Source organism: Pteronotus mesoamericanus, unplaced genomic scaffold, assembly GCF_021234165.1.
Source record: "Pteronotus mesoamericanus isolate MK-2021 breed Mesoamerican mustached bat unplaced genomic scaffold, CSHL_Meso_final contig_647, whole genome shotgun sequence".
Classification (NCBI taxonomy): domain Eukaryota; kingdom Metazoa; phylum Chordata; class Mammalia; order Chiroptera; family Mormoopidae; genus Pteronotus; species Pteronotus mesoamericanus.
This window is the reverse complement of record NW_026555227.1, coordinates 248,453-270,659: the sequence shown is the minus strand read 5'-3', so window position 1 is coordinate 270,659 and position 22,207 is coordinate 248,453. Positions and strand designations below refer to the sequence as shown.

Sequence of the window (22,207 nt, the reverse complement as noted above, 5' to 3'; positions counted from 1 at the left end):
TTTATTTGTTCCAAATAATACGGAAGGAAACATTGGATTTTGTTCTTGTTGTGCATATCTACTTTCTGGAAAGCATTTCACTTCAGATTTCAAAATCTTTGGCCAGATCTTATGTATGTCTATCCAAAGTGTATCTAGAAGGGCAAAAAGCCACACAAACCTTTACACTGTTCCCTACTGCTTACAGACAGACTGATGACGGAAGCCTACTTAAGAAATTGTTCACATTAGAGAAAAAAGGAAAGCAAAATATATATAATTTCAAAGGTCTTGCTGGGTTTTGGTGCTACTTTATGTTCTCATTAGCTGGGTCTGTCTTCCCTAGGGGGCGGGAAGTCACTGAAGGCAGACACCCTGTTCTTTTGGGACTAAGTACCTTGCACGTGGAGCAGCTGCCTAGCACATACTTTGAGTGCTAGTGGCTGGCCATTAACTGTAGAGTTAATAGCTTCTGATTAGGAAGGTAGAACTGAAAAGTCCGAGACAACTTTAACTTGATTTGAGAGAAGGAAAGGAATGCCAGGAAGCTGGCGCTGGGGCCGAGTGTTCAGAGGGTGCCTGACTGACAAGTGTGGCGTCCCCATCATTACCTGTTTTTAATTATCCAGTGCTTTTTTCCTTTCTGGATCCCGTATCCCACTGCCAGAACCGCATGGTTCAGATTCTCGCTATTGCACTTTTCATCGTAATACACACCTAGGAAACAATCCATCAAGGTGAAACTTTCTGTAATCCCTGGGGCTCCAGGGGCTCCCGCTCCAGGCGACCCTCTGTAGAATCCTGCCCCGTCAGCAGGGCTTACACCAGAGGCGCTCTGTGCCACGGCAGCTGTTAGTTTCTCTCTGGCAGGCTCAGCCCTGCATATGGAAACTACTGAAAATGCCCAGGGCCCTTTGTGAAGCTGCCAAGCCCACACAATGAGAGACAGTCGATGTGCTCTACCGGAACAGCTCCGTACCTTTGCTGTAAAACTGAAAGGAGGTCAGGCTTGCATCAATGGCCACCGAGATGGGTCCCACTCGGGCCACTGCCCTCTTCAGGGCTTTCTCATTCCCCTCAGGGATCTCTTTGTAGCCTCTGCACTTGGCTGCCTTGCCTGTTGGGTTGTACATACAATTTTCATCCTGGAAAAAAAAACAACAAGGTTGAAATAGAACTAGGACAAAGCAACAGGCAATGAACTGGTGAGTGAGAAACTCTACCAATATTTCCCGTGATGTCAGGGAACTAACAGGGGCAGTGAGCAGGCTCTGGAAAGGGTCTGCTCTCCTCACCATTTTGGACCACTGTCGAAAAGAATGGGAAAGGTGACTATGTTGCACCACACACAAGTCAGTTTCAGGTGATTTTAAAACATGTGAAAGCAAACACTGTAAAACTTAAAAAAAGAGAAAGAATATTTTTATAACTTCAGTGTAGAGAAAGATTTCTGAAATGAGATTTTTTTTTTAAAAGCACAGATCATCTTCTGGGCCCGTGGTATGTGTGAGTCCAGGAGGGCTGCCGTTACTGTTAATATTTAGATCATGTATTCTTGTAGATATAACTTCACACTTTTGAAGAGGCCACCTGTAGGATAATGAATTGCCAAAAAGAATATACCACTTTGACTTGGGTGGCCATTATATTCTCTAACTGTGGCATTTGACATGATATTCTAAGACTACATGACATCCTGTCTTAATAATTTCTCAAGATTCCTTTGTTCTCTGTCATATCTAAATATTTGATATTACCTATCTAGTAAAGTTGAAGATGCACCTAACCTAAGACTTAGACAATTCTGTCCCAAGCTACCATATTCTAGTAAAGAAATTCTGGCATGTGTGCATAGAAGACATACCTGGCAATGTTTGCAGCAGATAAACAGGTCTGGTGGATAAACGTTGGCTCTGCTACATAACTAGCGGCATGAATCTGAGTATGCTGTTCTACTGCAAGTGTCAATTTCCTCACTGACCAAGTGAGGATATACCTACCTCTCAGGGCTGTGAGGAGGGTTAAATCAGAAAGTGCACTAAACACATGGCTTAGCACACAGGAGCCATCACTTTCATTACTAAAACTTGCTAGCCTTTCTTCAAAGCACCTTGCTGCAAAGGCCCCATATTATATTATCTATCAACCCCATGTATGTAAATAGCCTTCAGATCATCTTCATTTTAGATAAAACAGAGCTCCTTCCTATTGCCGAAGGAGCTTATAGGAGGAAGTGAGTTGATCTCTAAAATTACAACAAATGTGAAGCAACTTGGTTTTTCCCTCATTTTATACAGGTTAGCATGTTAACATATAATCTGCTTAAACGTTCTCAAAACGCACAGTGAGATCATACAAAATCAAGACACACAATTCATGAAATTAGATTTGTGATGGGAGTGGATGAGGGGCACTGAGGGTTATAGATACCTCTTCAGAGATCTATGCAATACCTGACTTCTGTTTTTCTTTCCAGGGTGGCAAGGCAGATAGGATCTATGGTAGCCTAAGCTCCCAAAATTATCCCAGATTCTGGGAATCTTCTTGGCCTTCTGTGAGCAATTATCCCATCAAGAAAGCAGGATAAGGTAACAGAAAACAAGATTCCTGGAATTGTTTCCAATACAGAATATCAGGCTGGGGCAGGAGGGGCCATTACAGAGCTGTGTGGCTGTGTGGGCCAGTCTCACCTGTCCCACGTACGGGTAGGCGTCTTCGGAGTCAATGCCCCGGTTCTTCTGCACATAGTGGAAGGCATTGGTCATGTAGCCCCCTCCGCAGCCATCATTCTCAGACACACAGTCCACCAGGTTCTGGGGACTCAGATTTAAGAGTTTACCAGTTTTCTTCTTCAGTTGGCCCTCCAGGGCACCCACAGAGCTAAAAAGCCCAACAGGAGCCACACTGACCCTGAGAGGCACAACAGAGAATCCATGAGTCATTGCCATCCATGCCTTTCATCTTCCCCCTCTCCCTGCCAGATGACATTCCATAGATTTTATAAATCCCAGCACACGTGTCCCCACTGCTGTGAAGTCTTCCTGTCCCCCATTTAACATTTATTGTGCTCTTCTATTGCTGTTGTTGCTATTGATAACTTTCATTACTATTGTTCCATTAGCTGTAGTATAGCAGAGCAGAGTTTGCTTTGTAACCCCTTAGATATGTGACCTTGGATAAGTTACTAAAACTCTCTGTGCCTCAGTTTCCTTATCTGTAAAATGTAAATAATAAAAAGTGCAAGCTGTATTAGTGTTTAAGACAGATTGTAGATTTTTCTTTCCTTTTCTATTTTTTGAAATTAAGGCTTTCTTGGGGACAAAGGTTATGTCTTAGTCATCTTGAATCTCTACTGCCTAGCACATGCCTGAAAAGTTTGTTGAATGAATGTTAAATCAATTGCTCATCTGGTTGACACAATCAACATTGTAAAGGTGGGAAAACTGGCATTCTCATGCTGATAAAAATGTAAGATAGTAAAACTTTTTGGGATAGGACCTAGCAATTTTAATTTTAGGATTTATTTTGCATAAATATTTGTACATGGGTACAAAAATATATGCACAAGGGTGCTTACAGCAACACTGTTGGTGAAAAAAGAGAACTCAGAAACAATCTAAATATACAAAAACAGGAGATGAGTTAAACGGTCAGACAGGGTGCTAGCAAGGGGAGAAGCAACCTTAGCTCCTTGCTCCATCTTCCTAGTGCCCTCCTGCCTTAAGAACAAAGAAAAAGCAAAAGGAAGAGGTCATGCCATCTCACATACCCATTCCCAGGAGGCAGGAGGGTACCTGATTTTTGACAGGAGTAACATATCCCTTCTTTCGATAATCAATGGAGTCTGGGACTTTGCCTTCCCAGTCTGGGACATAGAGCGTGTCATTACTGTGGGAATGAGATGGGGGTACTTTGAGTCCAGTCATCTTCTGAACCACCTCTTCACTGGTCTGGGGCAAAAAAGAAAGAGGCCAGGCTTAAGCAGGGAACTAAGGCAAACAGGGCAGGTAGGCCAGAGGCGGAGGTTAAACTCACCATGTCCCCCAAGTGGTTCATGGCCAGTTCATACGTATGCACACCAAGAGAGGCCTCAAGATTATGGATGGAAATATGCTTCAGGTTTTTTTCCCAAATTAAACGCCGAGAGATTTCATCCACCTAAACAGAGCATATTCAGTACTGGCATAGACTGTCTCCTGTGTGTAGTTACACATGTAATATTGTGGCGGTTTTTAGAAGAAAAGATAAAACTTACAATGAGAGTTTACAATCTAGTTGGGGAAATGGCCACGGGGTTATTAAGCATGCGGACAGAAAGATAGAAACAAATTCAAAGATAGAATGCACAGATCTGGAGAGAGGTACAGGAACGTTGCTTATGGATTATTAGCATTAATCTGAGAGGTCTTCCCAAAAGAAAATTTTAAGACACAGATAAAGAAAAGTAAGGATAGGACTTGATGAAGGGTGTCTTGAGGAATAGGAGTGACAACTGTAAGTTAACAATTAGGAGAGGAGCAGGCTTGCTAGGTGGGAGGCTGGAAACTAGCACTGGAGACCTCAGCTTGCAGCCCTCCCAGCAGGCTCCCTCCAGGTCCCCAGGCACCTTGCTGTTATATTGCTTCCTGTAGGTCTTCTTCCACTGCTCCCATTGGGTGTCCAGTATCTCCTCAGGGTACAGGGCAAAACTCACCATGGGCAGCAACAGTAGAACCTTGAGCCCCCACATCCTGGGGAAGGGGATATTTAGGGGAGAATCTTCTATTTGCCAACAAAGTCCCAGCCTGGCTGAGGATGAGGAAATACCTGGAGCCATATTCCCAAGCAGGTGGTTCTTAACTTTTGCCGTCATAGACTCCTTTGACAAGCTAATAAAATGTGCAACCCACTATATAATCCCTCTCGCCAGAAAAGCGCATGCACACACAGTAATTCTACAAGTTCATAAACCCGAGGCTAAGAACCCCTTCCTCTGGACTATGAGGCAAAAAAATAAAAAAGAAAAAAGAAAACAAACCGTAAAACCACCTAGGCTTTACAAAGAGGGCAAAGAACTGAGGGTAATTTCTATGTGATAAACCAAACAGTGATAGTCAGGAGGGGTCTGGGTTTGGAAGGGAGGCAGGTACATCTGGTTCCAAGTATTCTGACTTAGGGGAAATTCAACTCTTCCCCGCCCCCTCCCACAGAATCACTAACAGAAACATGGTAGAAAATGGACAGTCGTGGGCTCAGCACCTCTCTCCTCCATCCCCAGACTTGGAAGAGATGGACAAGGTAAGTAGGTAAGTGCAAGGCAGGATGATAGTGGTTGGAGAACGCACAAAAGAGATATCTCCACCTGTTTTACTTTCTGATCATTTCTTCAAGTCATTCCTTTTTTCCATGACTAAATTTGGTCTTTTTCCAGCACTTGCTCAGAGAGGACAAGGGAAAATTGACAGTATTTCCTGTTCTCTAAATATGAGAGAATATTTTGCTGTCTCCTTAGTTTTCATATGTATTTCTTCCTTTCTCTTCTTACTCCCTCCTCAGGCAGGAAACTGTCTTAATCTCAACCAGCTGCTGCGTGCAGGAGGTTTTCTTTTTTTACCGACAACAAAAACTTCTGCCTGCCTCACGGAACAAAATGCCTCAGAGCGAAAGTTTGTTAAAAGAATGTGAGACAGAAAAGCAATGTTCTATGATCATCAATACACAGCTTTTCAGAACTTTCTCTAACTTCACTCCTTGCAGTGGTTACGTGGCCTCCATTTTAAGAACAATTTACAGTCTGTAGCAAGTCATAAGAGCTTGCGTAATTTTTGAACTTATAGTGAATTTCTGAGTAACCTTTGTAAACTGGCAAATATACAGCAGGACATTTAATGTCTGATGTGTTAAGGGCTTTGAGAGGTCTCAGAGTGGGAAATACTAAACTACCAACATCCTGCACAACTGCCTCAAGCTGTAAATTAACCCTTTTGGTACCTTTGGCTAAAACAGAAAACTGCAGAGGCCACCCTTTAAGTGAGGGATGGGTATAGGATTCCCATATTCATTGCTTTCACCAGCAGCCACATATACATACAAGTCATAGAAAGAATCCTAAAAGATTTCCAGGCAGATTTTATTTGGCCAGGAAATGACCTCAGAAGGGCATCACTGTTTTCATGCACACAGCCTACAAAGTCCATTGTGAGCCCCAAGTTGCTACATCCCTAATACTCCCTAAAATGCGGAACTGGCAGGAATGAAAAGCTGAAAGATCTAGAAAGTTGAAAATGTTACCTGCTGGTGGGAATCTGCTCTCTGGGCTCTTCCTGCAGTGGAATGTGGATAAAGTCGGCAGCGGGTGACTAGGAGAGCTGGATTTATTCCATCAGAATTGAGGAAGTCAGCCCCAGCTGCTGGCTGGAAAATTTGGATAGGGGAGGGAGGCGGGGATAGAAATGCTGAGAGGGGAGATTAGGGAGGAGGAAAGGAGGCAGTGAATTTGCAGTTTCTGTATGCATGGGGACGGTGTAAGGCAGGGTAGAGATTTGTCTTTGAGGGAAGACAAAAATAGACCTCAATACCCATTATTCAAGTTGGGGCTTGGTGGCTAGAGGGACAGGCCCAGTCTCTCCCATTCTCATTACGTATTATATTAGGGGGTTGTATCTTTTCCTGTTACCCATCTTTCCAACTTTGAAACTTGTTTTTGAATTTGTCTGAAACAACAGAGATGAGGGAATAAACACAAAAGGCTAGAAAAAACTGAGTGTGTATAAGGGAAAGCGTAGGCTCCGAAATCATTATTTACTTTATAAACTTGTTGGCTAACTGTCATTTCTTCCATGCACAGGAATAGCTCTTCCAGCCTAGGTTTGCTGAGGAAGGATATGCCCAGAAAATCGAGATGAAACCGGTTCTAAAAGTAATGAAAAATTACTGAATATTCTCAGTGATTTATGACAGCCCATGAATCAATGCCACAGCACTGACAAACTCACATGTGACTCCTTTGTTGCTGACACTCTGATGGTAAGATGCCTGATGCACCTTATCTGTTTCAATTACTGAAATCCCCAACCCAGGTCCAGTCATGAGCTTCTTCTCCACATACTTCCCCCAATATCCAGGCATGTGACAGATGAGTCTAGTTCAGTTCCTAAGCCACACTTCCAAACTCCATATTCTCCCATAAACAGGTGTTGAGGAAAAGAAAAAGAGGGTCCTTGGAAAGGAAAGGACAACACATGAGATCTAGATTCAATTTCTGGCTTGATTACATACAACAGGCTCTCAAGAAAACCAGTTTATGTGTAAGCATTTTAAGATTTGCTAATGAACCTAGAGGGAAAACAGGTCCAGACCCAAGTAATTCAAATTTTCCCATCCCTAATTCCTTTTCACCCAGAAAAGGGGAATATACTGGGAGAAGGGATCCAGATGTGCTCAACTGGTCTCAAGTCCTAATTCTCCCCTCTCCTGAGGACTTGGGCAATCCCAACCCCCACCCCGTGGTCAGATGTCCCTGCTGATTTCACTCAGAATGAGTCAGTATCAGGAGGGCAACCAAGGAATGCTGAGTGATCAGAGCCTTATGATTTCCCATGTGTGAAATTACAGACATGTTGTGCTTTATGTTTGTATATCCGGATCTAAAGCTATGGGTTCAACTAGTTGTGGATGTTTGTTGTTTATGAGCTGCAAAGGAATAATAAAGCCGCAATTAAGATGACACAACACAAAGTTTACAAAAGGAAAAATATTTTGTTTTAAAATACTTGCTACATGTCATTATTTTCGCCACTGTAAGGCTCAGCAGAGATGCCAGCAGTACAGAAATGGCCAACAAGAAACAATCAAAAATAAAACCCTGAAGGAAAAGCAAAAACAAAACCCCCAGAGCATCTTCTCCCTCCCCTCCCCCAAAGCCCTAATAACTATACAATATCATAGTCCTGATCACATTTAAAAACAGGCGATTATTAAAAAACAAGGATTTCAATGGAAACTCAACTTTTTGGTTTCTTACATTGTAATATAAATATATATGTATACTGTATGTGTGCACATAGAATAAAAAAATAAACTGTTTCCTTTTCCATGCCACTACCTGGCACAAGGCTGGAGACAAAAGGGAGGGAAACCCAGTAATGACATTCTCTCAGCCTCTCCAAGGCCATCTATGCTCCTCAGTCCCCTATGGCTACATTTAAAATGTCTTCTTCTTTTTAATTAGTCTTGCACTTAAGATACTGGCCTGAGCCAATTAAAAAAAAAAAAAAAAAAAAAAAGGCTGATACATACAACTGTTACCTGAGGAAGGTAAAGAGTGATAGCAGAAACCTGTGTCCACATTTATATGGCTATAGTTAATTACTAAGTGACCCTGTCGGAATGGGAGTCCAGGCCCCATCTACTACATGGATTTATTACACTTGCACTATAAAGCAAAATCCAATCTCAAGACTGAAGAGGGAGCAAAGAGAGAACTATAGGCCCAGAACAGACCTAAATCTCATTTTCTTGCTGGACTGGATACTTTGAGAACTGGATGAAAGAGGCTATTTTGCAAGAAGGATTGGTATTTAGCTTAAGCTCTGCAAGTGAGGGCTTTCACTGGACTGCTAATCCAAGAAGTTGAGTTTCCGTGCAGAAATAACCTCCACAGAACACACATATGTACTTCTGACAGAAAAATGCAGCATCATCTTTATGGCCAAGTGTGGGGTTTCTGAAAGTGTTCATCCTGCCAGCCTATTTCTGTAATGTTTGCAGATCTTCCATATCAGGTGAGAGCACCAAAAGCAGGAATGCCCCAGCTTTATCACTAAATATGTCTGAATGAGAGACCAACCTTATCAACAGAAGACTTTACATATTTGCTTACAGTTGCATACTGGTTGGGCATAGATATAAGCGCAGCAAAGACAATTATTTAAATACTCTTTGGCTGCAATACTAAGTGGAAAATACCTGGAAGATTTAACTCCTTAGGACTCTTTGAAAAACACAGAGAAAGACAAAGATAAACTCTGGGACAAATTTTGCATAACTCCCTAATAGGGAGAGAGAAACAAACCCAGGAACACATGTGCACGCGTGCACGTGCGCGCGTGTACACACACACACACACACACACACACACACTCTCACACATTCACACACACACTCTCTTCTCTCACTTCCTCACTCATGTTTCTTTCCAGAGGAACTGCTCACGGGCAGCAGAAAGAACATATTCTCACTTCTTAAAGCCCCATATATACCTACCATGTTTCATGATCCTCAAATATGAGGACATTTCCCTTCCTCCCCACCTTATTCAGAATTTCTTTCCAAAAAGCCATAGTACAAGGCAAATAGTGGATGTCAGGTTCTCTAACCTGCCCCTTAACCCTTGTACACATCATCTCTGTACAAATTTCTGGTCAGGAGGCATAAGGAAAGGTATTTTTAACCTCACCCAGCCTCAGTTTTTCAAAGGGCCCCCAAAGCCTCGAGGATTCATTCCATTTCATCTATAAATTACGTCAGAGAGGCAGCAGGGCAAGGGAAAGGCCAGATGTGAAAGGGGGTGCACATTAGGGGTGAGGGAAGGGAAGGGAGAGGAACTTTTATTCTGTTTACAAAAAGACTTGTTTTTTGAAAACAAATGGTGACTTTTCTCCCAAACCCCTTTGTCCTCACCCCGATAGTTCTATTCTGAAAAGGAGGGAAACATAGTTAGGTCAGGAAATTCTTCATTGTTGTAGCTGTTGCTCTGGTCTCCTAGCATGGACAGCATCTCCTAATAAAGAGAAAAATAAGTTTGGGTCACACACCTTGATCCCTTACATTTGCCAAGCCCCCTTCCCAGCATTCCCCTGAACCATCGTCCCTGACTCCACAGAGTTTCTGCTCAGCTGAGGTCTCCCAGCCTTCCTTGGTCTCAGCAATGCTGACTCCTTTGGATGACAACCTTTTTCCTAGTCCATTTTCTATCTTCCCCCTACAGTTCCACATTTCCCTCTTTTCTAGTCCTCGGTATTTTCAAAAGGGGAAAAATCTACTTGCCACATTTCACATAACCCCTCTAGGTATACAATGGAGTATCTCTTATCCTCTTTGTTTTCTACCAAAACCTGTTTTGCCTTCCTGTGTAGCTCTTCTTTTGTCTTGCCTAAGATTACTCCATGCAGTCTTGCAGTCCCCTCAGGACTTCTGTAAATAGATCTTATAATTGTATACCCAAGCTTCTGTGAAGTGGGGATGTGGTTCTCCTTGAATAGGCTAAAATTACTTTCTTTGACATCTTTGCACGGTGCTGCACATCATTAACTATGGTCTAGTTAAAGGTTGTGCATCGCACTAAGTTCACAATCTTTCCAGTCAATGACATTCATCCCTACATGTCCCCACTATCTCTTCTCCCACACCCCCAATCACATTGGAATCCATGCACACTTCCTTCTCTGCCTCTCCCTCTTAACACTTTCTCTCCCATTTCTGACTTTCTGATGTCTCCACCCTCGTACCTGGAAGACCTCAGGCTGGCCAGGTTGCTGTGCTGATGGCTGCTGAACATGTTGTTCATTAGAACTTGAACGATGATGAGGCTGCTGACCCTGCCACTGTGGCCAGACTCCCACACCCTCTGCTGTCCGTGTCTGGAATTGTCCTGCAGTCTGTCCAGTCTCAGGAGCTGGAGAAGAAGAACAAACAGGAAAACCTAGCACATAACTACACGTAAGTCATTAATTTTACCTGGAAACCTTCTGCCCTTCTCTCTGCCAATTAATGTCTCTTCAATTTCAAAACCCCACCCAAACTGATTTTTCTTCTCTAGGAAGCTGTTCCAAAGAGTTCTTTGCTCGTTTTAGATTAAATTTGCATATTATTAAATTCATAATACATTACATGCTTTCTGTTATATGTGTGAAAATTTTTTTTTATGTGGGTAGGTTTTAAATACAAAAAACCTTGCATTTTCCCATAAATTAGCTCAATGCACAGCAAACCATTTTAACTACTGTGATGTTCCTTTTAACCATCTTCTGGCCTGAACTCACCAAAGTTGGATCCACGGCTGGTGAGAGTAGGATAAGCAGCAGCACCAGGTGATGCAGTGGAAGCACCAGGGAGGGACATGGGGCTAAAGGAGGATGGAGTCTGAAAGCTGCCCACACCAAACTGGGAAGAACGAGTCTTGGTTGTAGCCTGGGTGGCCACCTGCTGAAACAGAGGAGTAGAGAACAATATACAGAACATTTAAATTATTGCACATTCCATTCCTATGGGAGTCAATCTTCTCTGTGAACCACTGGAATCTCTGGAACCAAGTTCCGCACTTATTTCCTACTGTATATTTCTTTCAATTAATTCCCAATCTCCCTTGACACTATTATTAGGCAGCTGTGAAAAAGTGCAAAAAGAACTATGGGATTAATAAAAGTATACATTGACAGTTGTGAGGATTAAGTTAGAATAATTTAAATAAAAGCATTTTATAAGTTATAGTAAAGTTACATAGTAACAGAGGCATTAACAACAGTATAGTATCATATATATATAAAAAAATACTTTCCATCATTTTATTTTTCAGTCTCTATTGCATTCATTTTTTTCTAATAGTGTTTTTTTTTGTTTTTTTGTTTTTTTAGTAACTCACATTTTTCTCACCATAATAGTAATACATATACACTGTGGAATATTTGCACATTTTTTAAAAAAGTTATTTATAATTCTACCACCAAAGGCCCATGGTGGATAATTTCTTCCAGTTTTTATTTTCCTGTGTATTTTTAAAAATCCTTACCTGAGGCTATGTTAATTGATTTAAGAGAGAGGGGAAGGGGGTAGGAGTGGGGGAAAGAGAAATTCTGTACACACCCTACCCAAGGACTGAACCCAAAACTTAGGAATGTATGTGTCCTGACCAGAGAGTGAACCCACAACCTTTTGGTGTACAGGACGATGTTCCAACCAAGCAACACAGCCAGGGCTCCCGTGCATTTTTTGCACAACTGAGATCACATTGAATATGACAGTTCTGGAGCCTACTTTTGGTTTTGGCTTTTTAAATCTAAAATATTAGCATTTATATTATTAATATATGTTATATATATAATGTATATTATATATTATGTATATTGTCATGTATTAATATAAATATATATTAATATATGAAAAAATATTAGCTTTAGGCTTGACCTATTATATATACACATATGTAGTATATAAGGACTTTTCAACACTTTTGGTAAATAGACATCACTATCTATAAATTCATAATTAATTTTTCTCCTTTGTTTCTTTATCTTGTAGTCCTACCCAAAGTGGAAACTTCTTAGAATCTACTCCAAAACAAATCTGAAAATCAAATCTGTTCAAAATGGTCTATATGAGCAATTCTCATCTAAAGTGAACATTTAAAACCATAGATGATGAGTTTTGGGGGTTGTTTTTCTTTTCTTTTTTTTTTTTTGGATTATCCATGGTTTTTAATTATTTAGCTACTCCCAACAAAGATAAAAACTGGAAGGCAGGTTGTGGGGGGTTGAGGGAAAGGTGCCTAAGATAGACAGTAACTTTACCTATCAAGAAAAACCCAATCAACCAAATAAAAAGCAATACACACGGGCCAGACAGGTGAGAAACTTTACCTGGGCAGAGAAGCCTGGGCGGGTACTAGGGGTCCAATTTGGGGCTGCTCCCTGGGTAGGGTTGGAGTGGCGGGAAATCTGGGCCAACATCTGCCCTGCAGAAGCTGATGGCTGGACGATGGTTACAGAGGGGGCCAGACCACTATTTCTAGGAGTGAACAAAGAGTGAAGGTAAAGGATTAAAAGGATGGGTTTATTATAGACACAGGACAATCTAGTGCTATCTTTAGATTCCCCTGACTTGCCTGGGGAAAGGAAAACTTGATAACAGAATTTAGAAAAGACCAGAAAGACTGACAGTCACACACTAATCAGGACACACAAAGATGGAACCTTGTACATGGCAATAGGACAGGTGCAAAGGAACAGGAGGAAGAAAAGCAGCTTGCCTCATCCTAGGCCCTTTAAGTTCTACTGCTTTGTCTGAAATAACCAGAGAAAGCTAGGGAAGAATAAAACTTGGATTCAGCAACTAAATCCTTCAGTTGCCCTTAAAGCAGCACACACATATGGGGCTCACCTGAAATTCTCTGCCGGCCGGGGGGTAGGAGGGAATGTGTTGCCCTGGGAGAATAGCTGTTGGGTGGCAGGGACAGTGCTGGAGGAGATGCCTTTACTCTGATCTGCGGACCAAAAGGAGTGGGGGAGGGCCAGTCAAGGGGCTGTAGTTTATTAGTTCAGTAAGTTCCTATTAACTCATGAGGTATTATGATTAAGTGGAATATGTTGGAAGACTACTGACTGGGCAGCACCAGGCCCATCAGTAAGTGATCAAAATGAGAATTTAAAAAGAGAATGAGGAAGAAACACACCTGCGTTGATGTTGGAATAGATTTCTGAAAATCTTGGATCTCTATCCTGCGCAAAGAGACCATCTGCCTTCTCAAGGGGCTTGCTGTGTTCTGCTCCTGTCGTTGTCACAGGCTGAACGGGAACCTGTGGGATACAATAACAAAAATAACCGTGAACAGTTTAACATGACAACTCAATAACCCTAAAATTCATATAACAATACATACTCTAACTACCATTGGGAGGCATTTCTTAAGGAAATGCTCACCGCCCTCCTCAAAGACACACTAACCTGGGAATGATTGTAGCTGGCCAGTCCGTCTCTTCCCGGTACCACGTCCAGTTCTGTTTGCTGCTGCTGCTGCCTACATGTTAAGGCCAGGGAGGAGAGAAATAGGAAAAATATGTTTAAATATAATCTGGGGGGAAAGCTTTAAAAAATAAACAGATTTTAAAAAATAGGATTTGCAGACAGCCCTGGGCTAGTCACTGTTCAATAAATGATTCTTTCATCATTTCTCACCTGGGTGCCAGCTGCCCCGAGCTCATCTCCAGGGGTAAATTAGCTGTGGGACCTAACTGTGGCCTCTGGATTGTGTTAGACAGCGTAGGCCGAGGTTCCTGGCTAGAGTTCCTGGGAAAATGGAAGAGTAGGTAAAACAGAGGGAAAAAAATGTATCTAGGTAGGGCAATGACTAATAAATTCCCCTTTCAAGTCCAGTCCTAAAGGCAACCTATGACCTAAGATTCAACAAATAATTCACACTATGGACAAGATGGTACAAAGAGAAATTATGTCCAATGGCACATCCATCCTGTTTGGGTTCTAACTCTTCCTAGGTATTCAGCACCTAGTTGTATGGATGTGCATGTAAGTGTGTGCATAAATAAAAAACTGACAGTATGTAAACTGAAACATAAAGGCTCTCTCTGTAATATGAAAATTTTTTCCTTCTTTTGTAGTTTTCAATACTTTCCAAGTTTTCTATATATTTATTTTTTAATATTAATAATTAATTAAAATTAATTGTAGTGGGGAAAACTCTGTGTAAAAATGGGGAAAGCCATTATTTCCAGAAACAAGTTCTTAAAAATTTAAACAAAATAAAAACACAAAACAATAGTTTCTCTGTTATATAAAGGTGAAAAAATAAAAACCCAAAAATTTACAATGACCATAACCATATATACCTAAGTCCTAAGTTAATGAAAATTTCTAACTCAATCCATTCTGTAATACTGAGTTAATTAGCAGAGAATTGAACTTTACAAGCCCTAAAAATTGAATTGGAGGACAGAGACTCCAGGTCATCACCAGGTACTAGTCATACTGCTAATTATTTATAAAATCAGATCTTCAAAGCCAATTCTACACAGACAGATTAAATGGAGAAGTAACTTGACGCCCACCAAGATAGGTACAATTAAAAAAAAGGACAGCAAGAATGTGGAGAAAATGGAATCCTCAAGACTGCTGATAAGAAGGTAAAATGGTATAGCAGTTTTGGAAAACTGTTGGGCAGTTCCTCAAAAGAGTAAACACAGAGTTACCATGTGACCCAGCAATTCCACTCCCAGGTATACACCCAAGAGAACAAAAACATACCCACACAAAAACTAGTACACAAATGTTCATAGCAGTATTCTCAATAGCCAAAAAGTGGAAACAACTCAACATCCATCAACTGATGAATGAGTAAACAAAATATGATATACCCATACAAAAGAATATTTGGCAATAAAAAGAAATGAAGCACAGATATATGCTATAGCTTGGATGACCCTTAAACCATTATACTAAGTAAAAAAGGCCAGTAACAAAGGAACCATATATTGTATGATTCCATTTATATGAAACATTTAGCTAGAATAGGCAAATATGCCCTCGCTGGTGAGGCTCAGTGGATTGAGCAAAGGCCTGTGAACCGAAAGGTTGCTGGGTTCGATTCCCACAGTGCACATGCCTGGGTTGTAGGCCAGGTCCCCACATGCGAGAGGCAACTGATCAATGTTTCTTTCCCTCTCTTCCCCTCTCTCTATAAATAAAATTTTTACATATATATATGTACACACACACACATATAAATAAAAATAAATTAGAATGGGCAAATTTATAGAGCCAGAGTAGATTAGTTGCTGTATGGGGCCTTGGGGAGGTGACTTAGTAAGTACAGAATTTCTTTTAGTGGGAATGAAATTTGATTGTGGTAATAGCTGCACAACCTTGTGACATACTTTATTTAGTTAGTTGTATTTTTTCCATTGCCATTTACCCCCATACCTTCTTCCACCTACCCTCTGCCACCCCACCTGTGACATACTTATAAAAAAATGTACACTTTAAATGGGTGAACTATATGGCATGTGAAATCTACCTGAATAAAACTGTTTTCTACAAAGCTGAGAGAGAAAGCTCCAACAGAATGAAACCAAGGAATAGGAGAAACAGAGACTAACAAAAAAATGGATGGGGCTATTCTCTAGCAAACTATGGTCCATTTGCCAAATCTAGCCCATTGCCTGTTTTTATAAACAAAAATTTAGTGGGACATAGATATCTTTGTTCATTTTATTTGTCTAGGACTACTTTTATGCTGTAACAGCAGTGTGAGTAGTTGTAACAGCGATCGTATGCCCCACAAAGTCTTTAAAATATTTAGGAGCTGGCCTTTTATAGAAAGGGTCTGCAGATACCTGCTCTAGAGAAAAATCCTGCCGTATTAGAAAGGTTTGAAAAGTAAAATTGAAATACAAACACTTCACATCTCAGAACCTAGTCTAAAAAGTATTGTTTGTTAAAATCTTACTCTATCTGGATGAACTACCCAAATTTTAAGACGCTGGAAGATGAGGAACTTCAAACTAATGGTATTTACTACTAGAAAAGTAGATGAGAAGGAGGTAAGTAGATTTGGCCACGTAGAAATCCAACAGTTGGAAAAGGCCTTTATGGTACATACTTCACATTGGTGTTGGTACAGATGATGTACTCAATTTCATCTGAGTAAGGGTTCTGGAAAGTAAAGGAGCTGGTTCTCATCCAGAGCCATTCTCGATTCTTGGACCGGAACCGGAACATGACAGACAGCACCTGGCCTTTTAATTTCACCACCTGAAAAAGTTCTCATACTATCAGTGAAACCTACAAAAAATAATCTTCATAAAATTAAAAACTAAAATTCCCACTCTACAATCCTAAGATTCTGTATCACTGTCCTTAAAGTGTCAGTCTCTTTCAATGTTACCAACAAAACAACATGAGTGAAAACAAGTGACTAAATAATTAGGGGATCTATTTCCCATGTTTCCTCCCAGAGTCCCAAGCTATCTGACCTCTCTAATCAAAGTCAAAAAGGAATAACAATTATTTTCAGGAGAGAAAACACTATAGTCTCCACTTCCCTTAGAAAGCCTCTTAAAGATAGTGCTGACCTAGCTTTACAAGTCTACACTAGGAATTTACAAGTTTAATGACATTGAATGTAACTTACAGGTTGCTCCTTAGCTCCAGCTTTCCCCCCCAAATCTGAGAATTTTTAGTATCACAACACCCATGGAAGTTTCTATAAATAAAGACTAAATTGGCTTTAGTCTTATTTTGCTTTAGTTTTTCAAAAGAAAGTGATTTTAGGTTAGTTTCCCATCTAATAGAATAGAAAAAAAACTTTGACCTTTTCTCCCTAACAACACAAAAATATTAGCAGCTAACATTTATTTTGTAGTTTCTATAAGTCAACCTTTGTGCTTTTTCTTTTAAGAACATCAACATTTATTTAACATGATAAAAAAGAAGTGTGAGGTGAACACTTGCCTTTAAAACTTAAATGTACTCACTGTATAATATATATACAATGAACAAACTACTGGGTTTGAAAACCTGCTTATTGCTGTACATATCTATTCCAGTGAAGTATAAGCCCAGTACTTCAAAATATCTACACTTTAGCCCTGGCCAGTGTGACCCAGTTGGTTGGAGCTTTGTCCCATAAATTGAAAGGTCATGCATGGGTTTGGTTCCTGGTCCAGGCACATGCCTAAGTTGCGGGTTCAGTCTAGTGCAAGAGGTAACTGATTAAAATTTCTCTCTCACATCAGTGTTCCTCTCCCTCTCTCTCTAAAATTAATAAGCATGTCCTCATATGAGGGTTAAAATATAAATACGTTAATTTTAAAAATACCTACACAAAGTTTTTTCAAGAAAAACTAAGTGATAACATTTATGTTTAGGCTGATGAGTGTGGCAATAATTAATTAAGAAATAATTATAGCAGGAAATGGGACACACTTCACTTAGCAATAATAAAAAGGCGTATTTTAAATGTATGTCTAAAACTTTTTCAAATCAAGTGTGTAACAAAGTACTGAAGTAACCAAAGTGGGGGGAAAAAGAAACACAAGCTTCAATGGAAAAAAATACCTAAATTAATATACTGAAAAGAAACAGAAATCCATCTAGACTTAAGAAACACCAAAATCTGGAGAGCATCAACTAAGCAAGCACCCATAGACTCCACATTAAAAAGCACCTTTACTTTTATACTCTAAAATCATAGCAGCAACTGATGTCAGAATAATAACCTTGAGATTATAGAGTGTATATATGGGCCATTAAAGTTGTTTTGGAATAAACATTTTCCAGAAGTGAGATAATTATACTCTATGGTCAAAAGTATCAGAATGATAAAAAGTTTCACGGATTTAAAATATACTGCATATCTTTTCATAATGCTGAAGGTTCACATCCTTAGCTCTGAATGATTTTGACAGAAGTCAGAATAGTTTTCCTGAGACTACACATACATGATCCTCCTGTGAGCTGCAGCTGAGTGGTTGAAACTGGTGATGCCAAGGACTCAAGGGACAGAGGCTTTTTATTGCCATTGTCTGATTTCTTCTAGAAGTATTGCTATGTGCTTTACTGCATTATCTTATTTAATCTTCCCAACATCACTCTGAATTTAAGTAGTATTATTAAACCCATTGTATCAGTGACGATACTACTGAGACACAAATAGGAAAATTAACTAGTTTACTATAAAATAAAAACTGCTACCTAATTCCCCAAACATTTTCAGGATTTAGGGCTGAAAATCACAAGTAAAGAATCAGCTAACAAGAGTCAACTCTCATTTATCTATAAAAGAACTGTAAACTGAATTTTTCTACTATCCATAGTTCAATAAAGCCTTGAATATTTTAAATACTTTAAAGACAGTCCCTTAGAGGCAGCTAGTTAGATTCAAGACAGTGAGTAGCCAAAGCCAAACAAAAATACTTTGGACATTATCAACAGTTTCAAAGACTGATCCTTTTCTGTTTCTTAAAAAGACAGGTTAAGTACTAAAGTATGAAAAATTGTAGTGCCTGCCATAGTACTTGATTAATTGGTAGACAATAAGTATTTGTGGAATGATTGTGATTATAGATATTAGATAAAAATATTATTCAGACCAAAACCAGGAAAAAAATTTACCTGTTGGAAGCTGTCTCTTAGAAGCTGCTGGTCTTCAGGATGACAGAATTCTACAATATTCTTTCCTAAGAGTTCCTAAAAGAGGAAAGGAAGAGTCAGATCAACACTTTTATGAACATCCAACTTTCCTGGCCCTTTAGCAGGTGACCTGGATTTTATTTCTCCTGTCTTTATCCTAGGATTATAGGTGAGTGTGAAGAAAAAAAAAAGACGACACAAAAGATGGAACCTTTAATTTTAAGTGCATTTTTACAGATTGGAGGTTATAATTTACATATACAATTCACTCATTCTAAGTGTACAATTTAATGATCTATAGTAAATGTGTACAGCTGTGAAACCATTACCACAGTCCAGTTTTAGAACACATCCATTGCCCTCAAAAGTTCCCTTGTACCTGTTTATAGTCAATTCCTGTTCCTGATTTCCTAGCCAACAACCAATTTGCTTTCTGCTTCTTTAGTTTTGCCTTTTCTAGAAATGTCATATAAATGGAATCATAAAATATGTAGTCTTTTATGTCTGGCTTCTTTCACTTAACATATTTTTGAAGTTCATCTATGCTACTGTATGTGTCAACAGTATATTCCTTTTTATTGCTCAGCAGTATTCTAACATGGATATACCATACTTTGAGTTCCCATTCACTAGTTAAGGGATATTTAAACTGTTTCACTTTTTGGCTATTATAAATAATACAGCTATGAATACCTGTGCATAAATCTTTGTATGAATCAATGTTTTCATTTCTCTTGGTTATTTCTCTAATATTCCCCAGGAGTGGAAATATTAGGCTGTGGGATAAGTGCATGTTTAATTTTTTTAAAATACTGCCAAATGTTTTTCCAAAGTGTCTATGACACTTTACATGCCTGCCAACAATGTATGGTGGTTCCAGTTTCTCCACATTCCTGCTGATACTTCTTTTTTTAATTTTAAAATTAAATTTAATTTTTAAAATTGAGGTAACACTGAGAACAGTTCCTGATTATAGCTGTTCTAGTGGGCATACAGTGGTATCTTACTGTGGTTTTAATTTGTACTTTCCTAATGACCAATGATGATGAACATCTTTTTAAGTGCCATTCATATTTCTTCTTAAATGAAATATCTATTCAAATCTTGTGCCCTTTCTTTAATTGGCTATGGTAATGAGTTTTAAGATTTCTTTATATATTCTAGATATCAATCCTTTTTTTAGACATATGATTTGCAAATATTTTCTCCCAGTTTGTGGCTGGTCTTTTCAACTTCTTGGTTTCAAATTAAAATTTTTTAATTTTCACTTTCTTAATTTGTCCTTTTAAGAGACCAAATTTTGATTTTGATGAAATCAAATTTATCAACTTACTTCTTTTGTGAATCATGCTTTTAGTGCCATATAAGAAATCTTGTCTAACTCAAGACCCAAAGATTTTCTCCTTTCTTCTCAAAGTTTTATGAGTTTCACCCTCTCTTTTTTGCATATGAATATCCAATTGTTCCATCATAATTTGTTTGAAAGATTTCTTTTCCCCACTGTATTCTCTTAGCATCTTTGTTTAAAATTAGTCAACCATGTAAAAATAGACTCTACTCTGGTTTATTGATCCTTGCACTAATACCACGCTGTCTTGGTAACAATGGCTTTATAATAGTCATTCAATCAGGTAATGTAAATCCTCCAACTCTTCTTTTTTTACCAACCTCTTCACACAGCCATTGCCAGAACTCCCTCCTAGCCACTACAGTTTTGAATGTTTATACAATGACTTATTTCTCAACTCAGAGAATTACATGGTTTGCTAAATAAGAAATCTAAATAAAATCATAATAATTTGTGCATTACTATTCATCTGATATCAAAAGGTGGCCACAGCATTGTAACTACTTAAAATTAGCACTTTTGCATCAATATCTGCATTAGTATCATTAACAACAAAAACATGCATACTGGCTGCTCCCGCCTGGCTTCAGAAGCCGTATTTTTCTAGACAGAATGATAACTTTGATAAGAAGCCGAGAATAAATTTAGCTACTGAGAATAAATTTTGCTCTGACCCACGGGCTGATATGTTCAGCTATCTCTGGAATTATATGATTTTATAATCTCTACAAAGCCAAGGGGAAACAAGAGGCCAAAGTATCAGTGGTACGATAGCTCCAGCTCCTCACCTGTGGTTGGTAGCCAACAGTAGCCACACAGCGGTGATCCACAAAAGTGAAGATTCCCTCAATGTTGTGTCGAGAGATAAACTCTGTTGGCTGACAAACATTACTCATGTCTGTACAGTTGGGAGAACTAGTTACCTGAAAGTAAAGAGACAAAGTGATATAAAATGACACCATTCTTTACAGATGTATTTCCCACTACCTCAGGGTCATCATACACACATGAGGCTCCCAGTTTTAGGAATTTCAAAACTTTCACACTTCATACAGAAAGGAAAAAAATGACAAGAGAGGCCTTGTCCCACTACCACACATGTACTCTTTACCAACTTTGTAAAGAAAGATTAAAATTCATTTAACCCAAAGTCCAACTATCTTTAGCGAGGCTGTGTTCATCACTCAGAGTAGAAAATTAAAGTCCCAAGTAACCAAGAAACATCTATTTTGAGAAGAATCCAAATTTTGAAAATTTAAAAATTTTTAAAAAGAATCAAAATAATTCCACTTCTCTCGTTAGGTAATGATAATGATAAAATGAAAAAAAAAAACAACAACTCTCTTCTTTCGTACAGGCAAAAGAAATTAGTTGAAAATAGAAAACTCAGCATTGTAAAGCTGAATATATTTAAAAAATAAGGGGAAAAGATCTCCGTCCCTCTCTCATCCTCTTCAGCTTCTGCTCAATGTTAACTATGAATGCCTTACTCCTCCAAATACGTGGAGCTTTAGAGAGTTATTCATTTGTATTCAGAGAGTAAAAGAAAAATAACATGAACAGGTCTTGAAGGAGATTTCTTCTTCTATTACAAAGGGATAATACAGACATGGAAAAAATCACACTTGCCTGCAGTCTGCCAATGGCCACTAGGCAAAACTTGCTTCCCTGGCCAGCCTCTGGGTCATCATCTGGGAGGGAGACACCTTCAGGAAGGTGAAGTTAAAAGATTTAATAGAGATCTCAAACTCAACCGCCTTCAAAGTCAGATAGTTAAAGATTTAAAGAGGCTAGGTATAAAACAATAAAGAGTGCCAAAAAGACAAATACCATATGATCTCACCTATAAGTGGAACCTAACCAACAATACAAAGATGCAAGGAAAATAAGACCAGCAACACTGAAAGGAAAAGAAACCAACAGAGATAATAGGGAAGGAGGGAGGGGTGGGGAAAAGGAAGGGAAGGGGAAAGTCAAGGAACA

The 22,207-nt window shown here is 39.3% G+C and overlaps 2 protein-coding genes across 7 annotated transcripts in view; both read right to left on the bottom strand.

Moving 5' to 3' along the window:
• Nucleotides 1-277: 277 nt before the first annotated feature.
• LOC129076831 (cathepsin K-like) lies at nt 278-6,685 on the bottom strand. The gene is given in 8 exon segments (XM_054580993.1): nt 278-696; nt 959-1,124; nt 2,670-2,864; nt 2,866-2,889; nt 3,774-3,929; nt 4,015-4,137; nt 4,586-4,709; nt 6,250-6,685. Coding segments are annotated over 7 exon segments (897 nt in total). The 5' UTR covers nt 4,709; nt 6,250-6,685; the 3' UTR covers nt 278-586.
• A 918-nt stretch (nt 6,686-7,603) lies between these two features.
• Nucleotides 7,604-22,207, bottom strand: part of LOC129076825 (aryl hydrocarbon receptor nuclear translocator) — a 42,344-nt gene continuing 27,740 nt past the window's right edge. For 4 of the 6 annotated variants that reach the window (XM_054580983.1, XM_054580987.1, XM_054580984.1 and 1 more), the window contains 12 exons: nt 21,854-21,930; nt 21,013-21,147; nt 18,859-18,933; nt 16,346-16,497; nt 13,909-14,019; nt 13,678-13,750; nt 13,406-13,529; nt 13,114-13,216; nt 12,594-12,741; nt 11,001-11,163; nt 10,467-10,633; nt 7,604-9,739 (listed from right to left, as the gene is read on the bottom strand). In XM_054580983.1, coding sequence (XP_054436958.1) covers nt 9,650-9,739; nt 10,467-10,633; nt 11,001-11,163; nt 12,594-12,741; nt 13,114-13,216; nt 13,406-13,529; nt 13,678-13,750; nt 13,909-14,019; nt 16,346-16,497; nt 18,859-18,933; nt 21,013-21,147; nt 21,854-21,930 — 1,418 coding nt within the window. In that variant the 3' untranslated portion in view covers nt 7,604-9,649. The remainder of the gene's footprint in view (nt 9,740-10,466; nt 10,634-11,000; nt 11,164-12,593; nt 12,742-13,113; nt 13,217-13,405; nt 13,530-13,677; nt 13,751-13,908; nt 14,020-16,345; nt 16,498-18,858; nt 18,934-21,012; nt 21,148-21,853; nt 21,931-22,207) is intronic. The other 2 variants (XM_054580985.1, XM_054580988.1) reach the window with 1 other exon arrangement.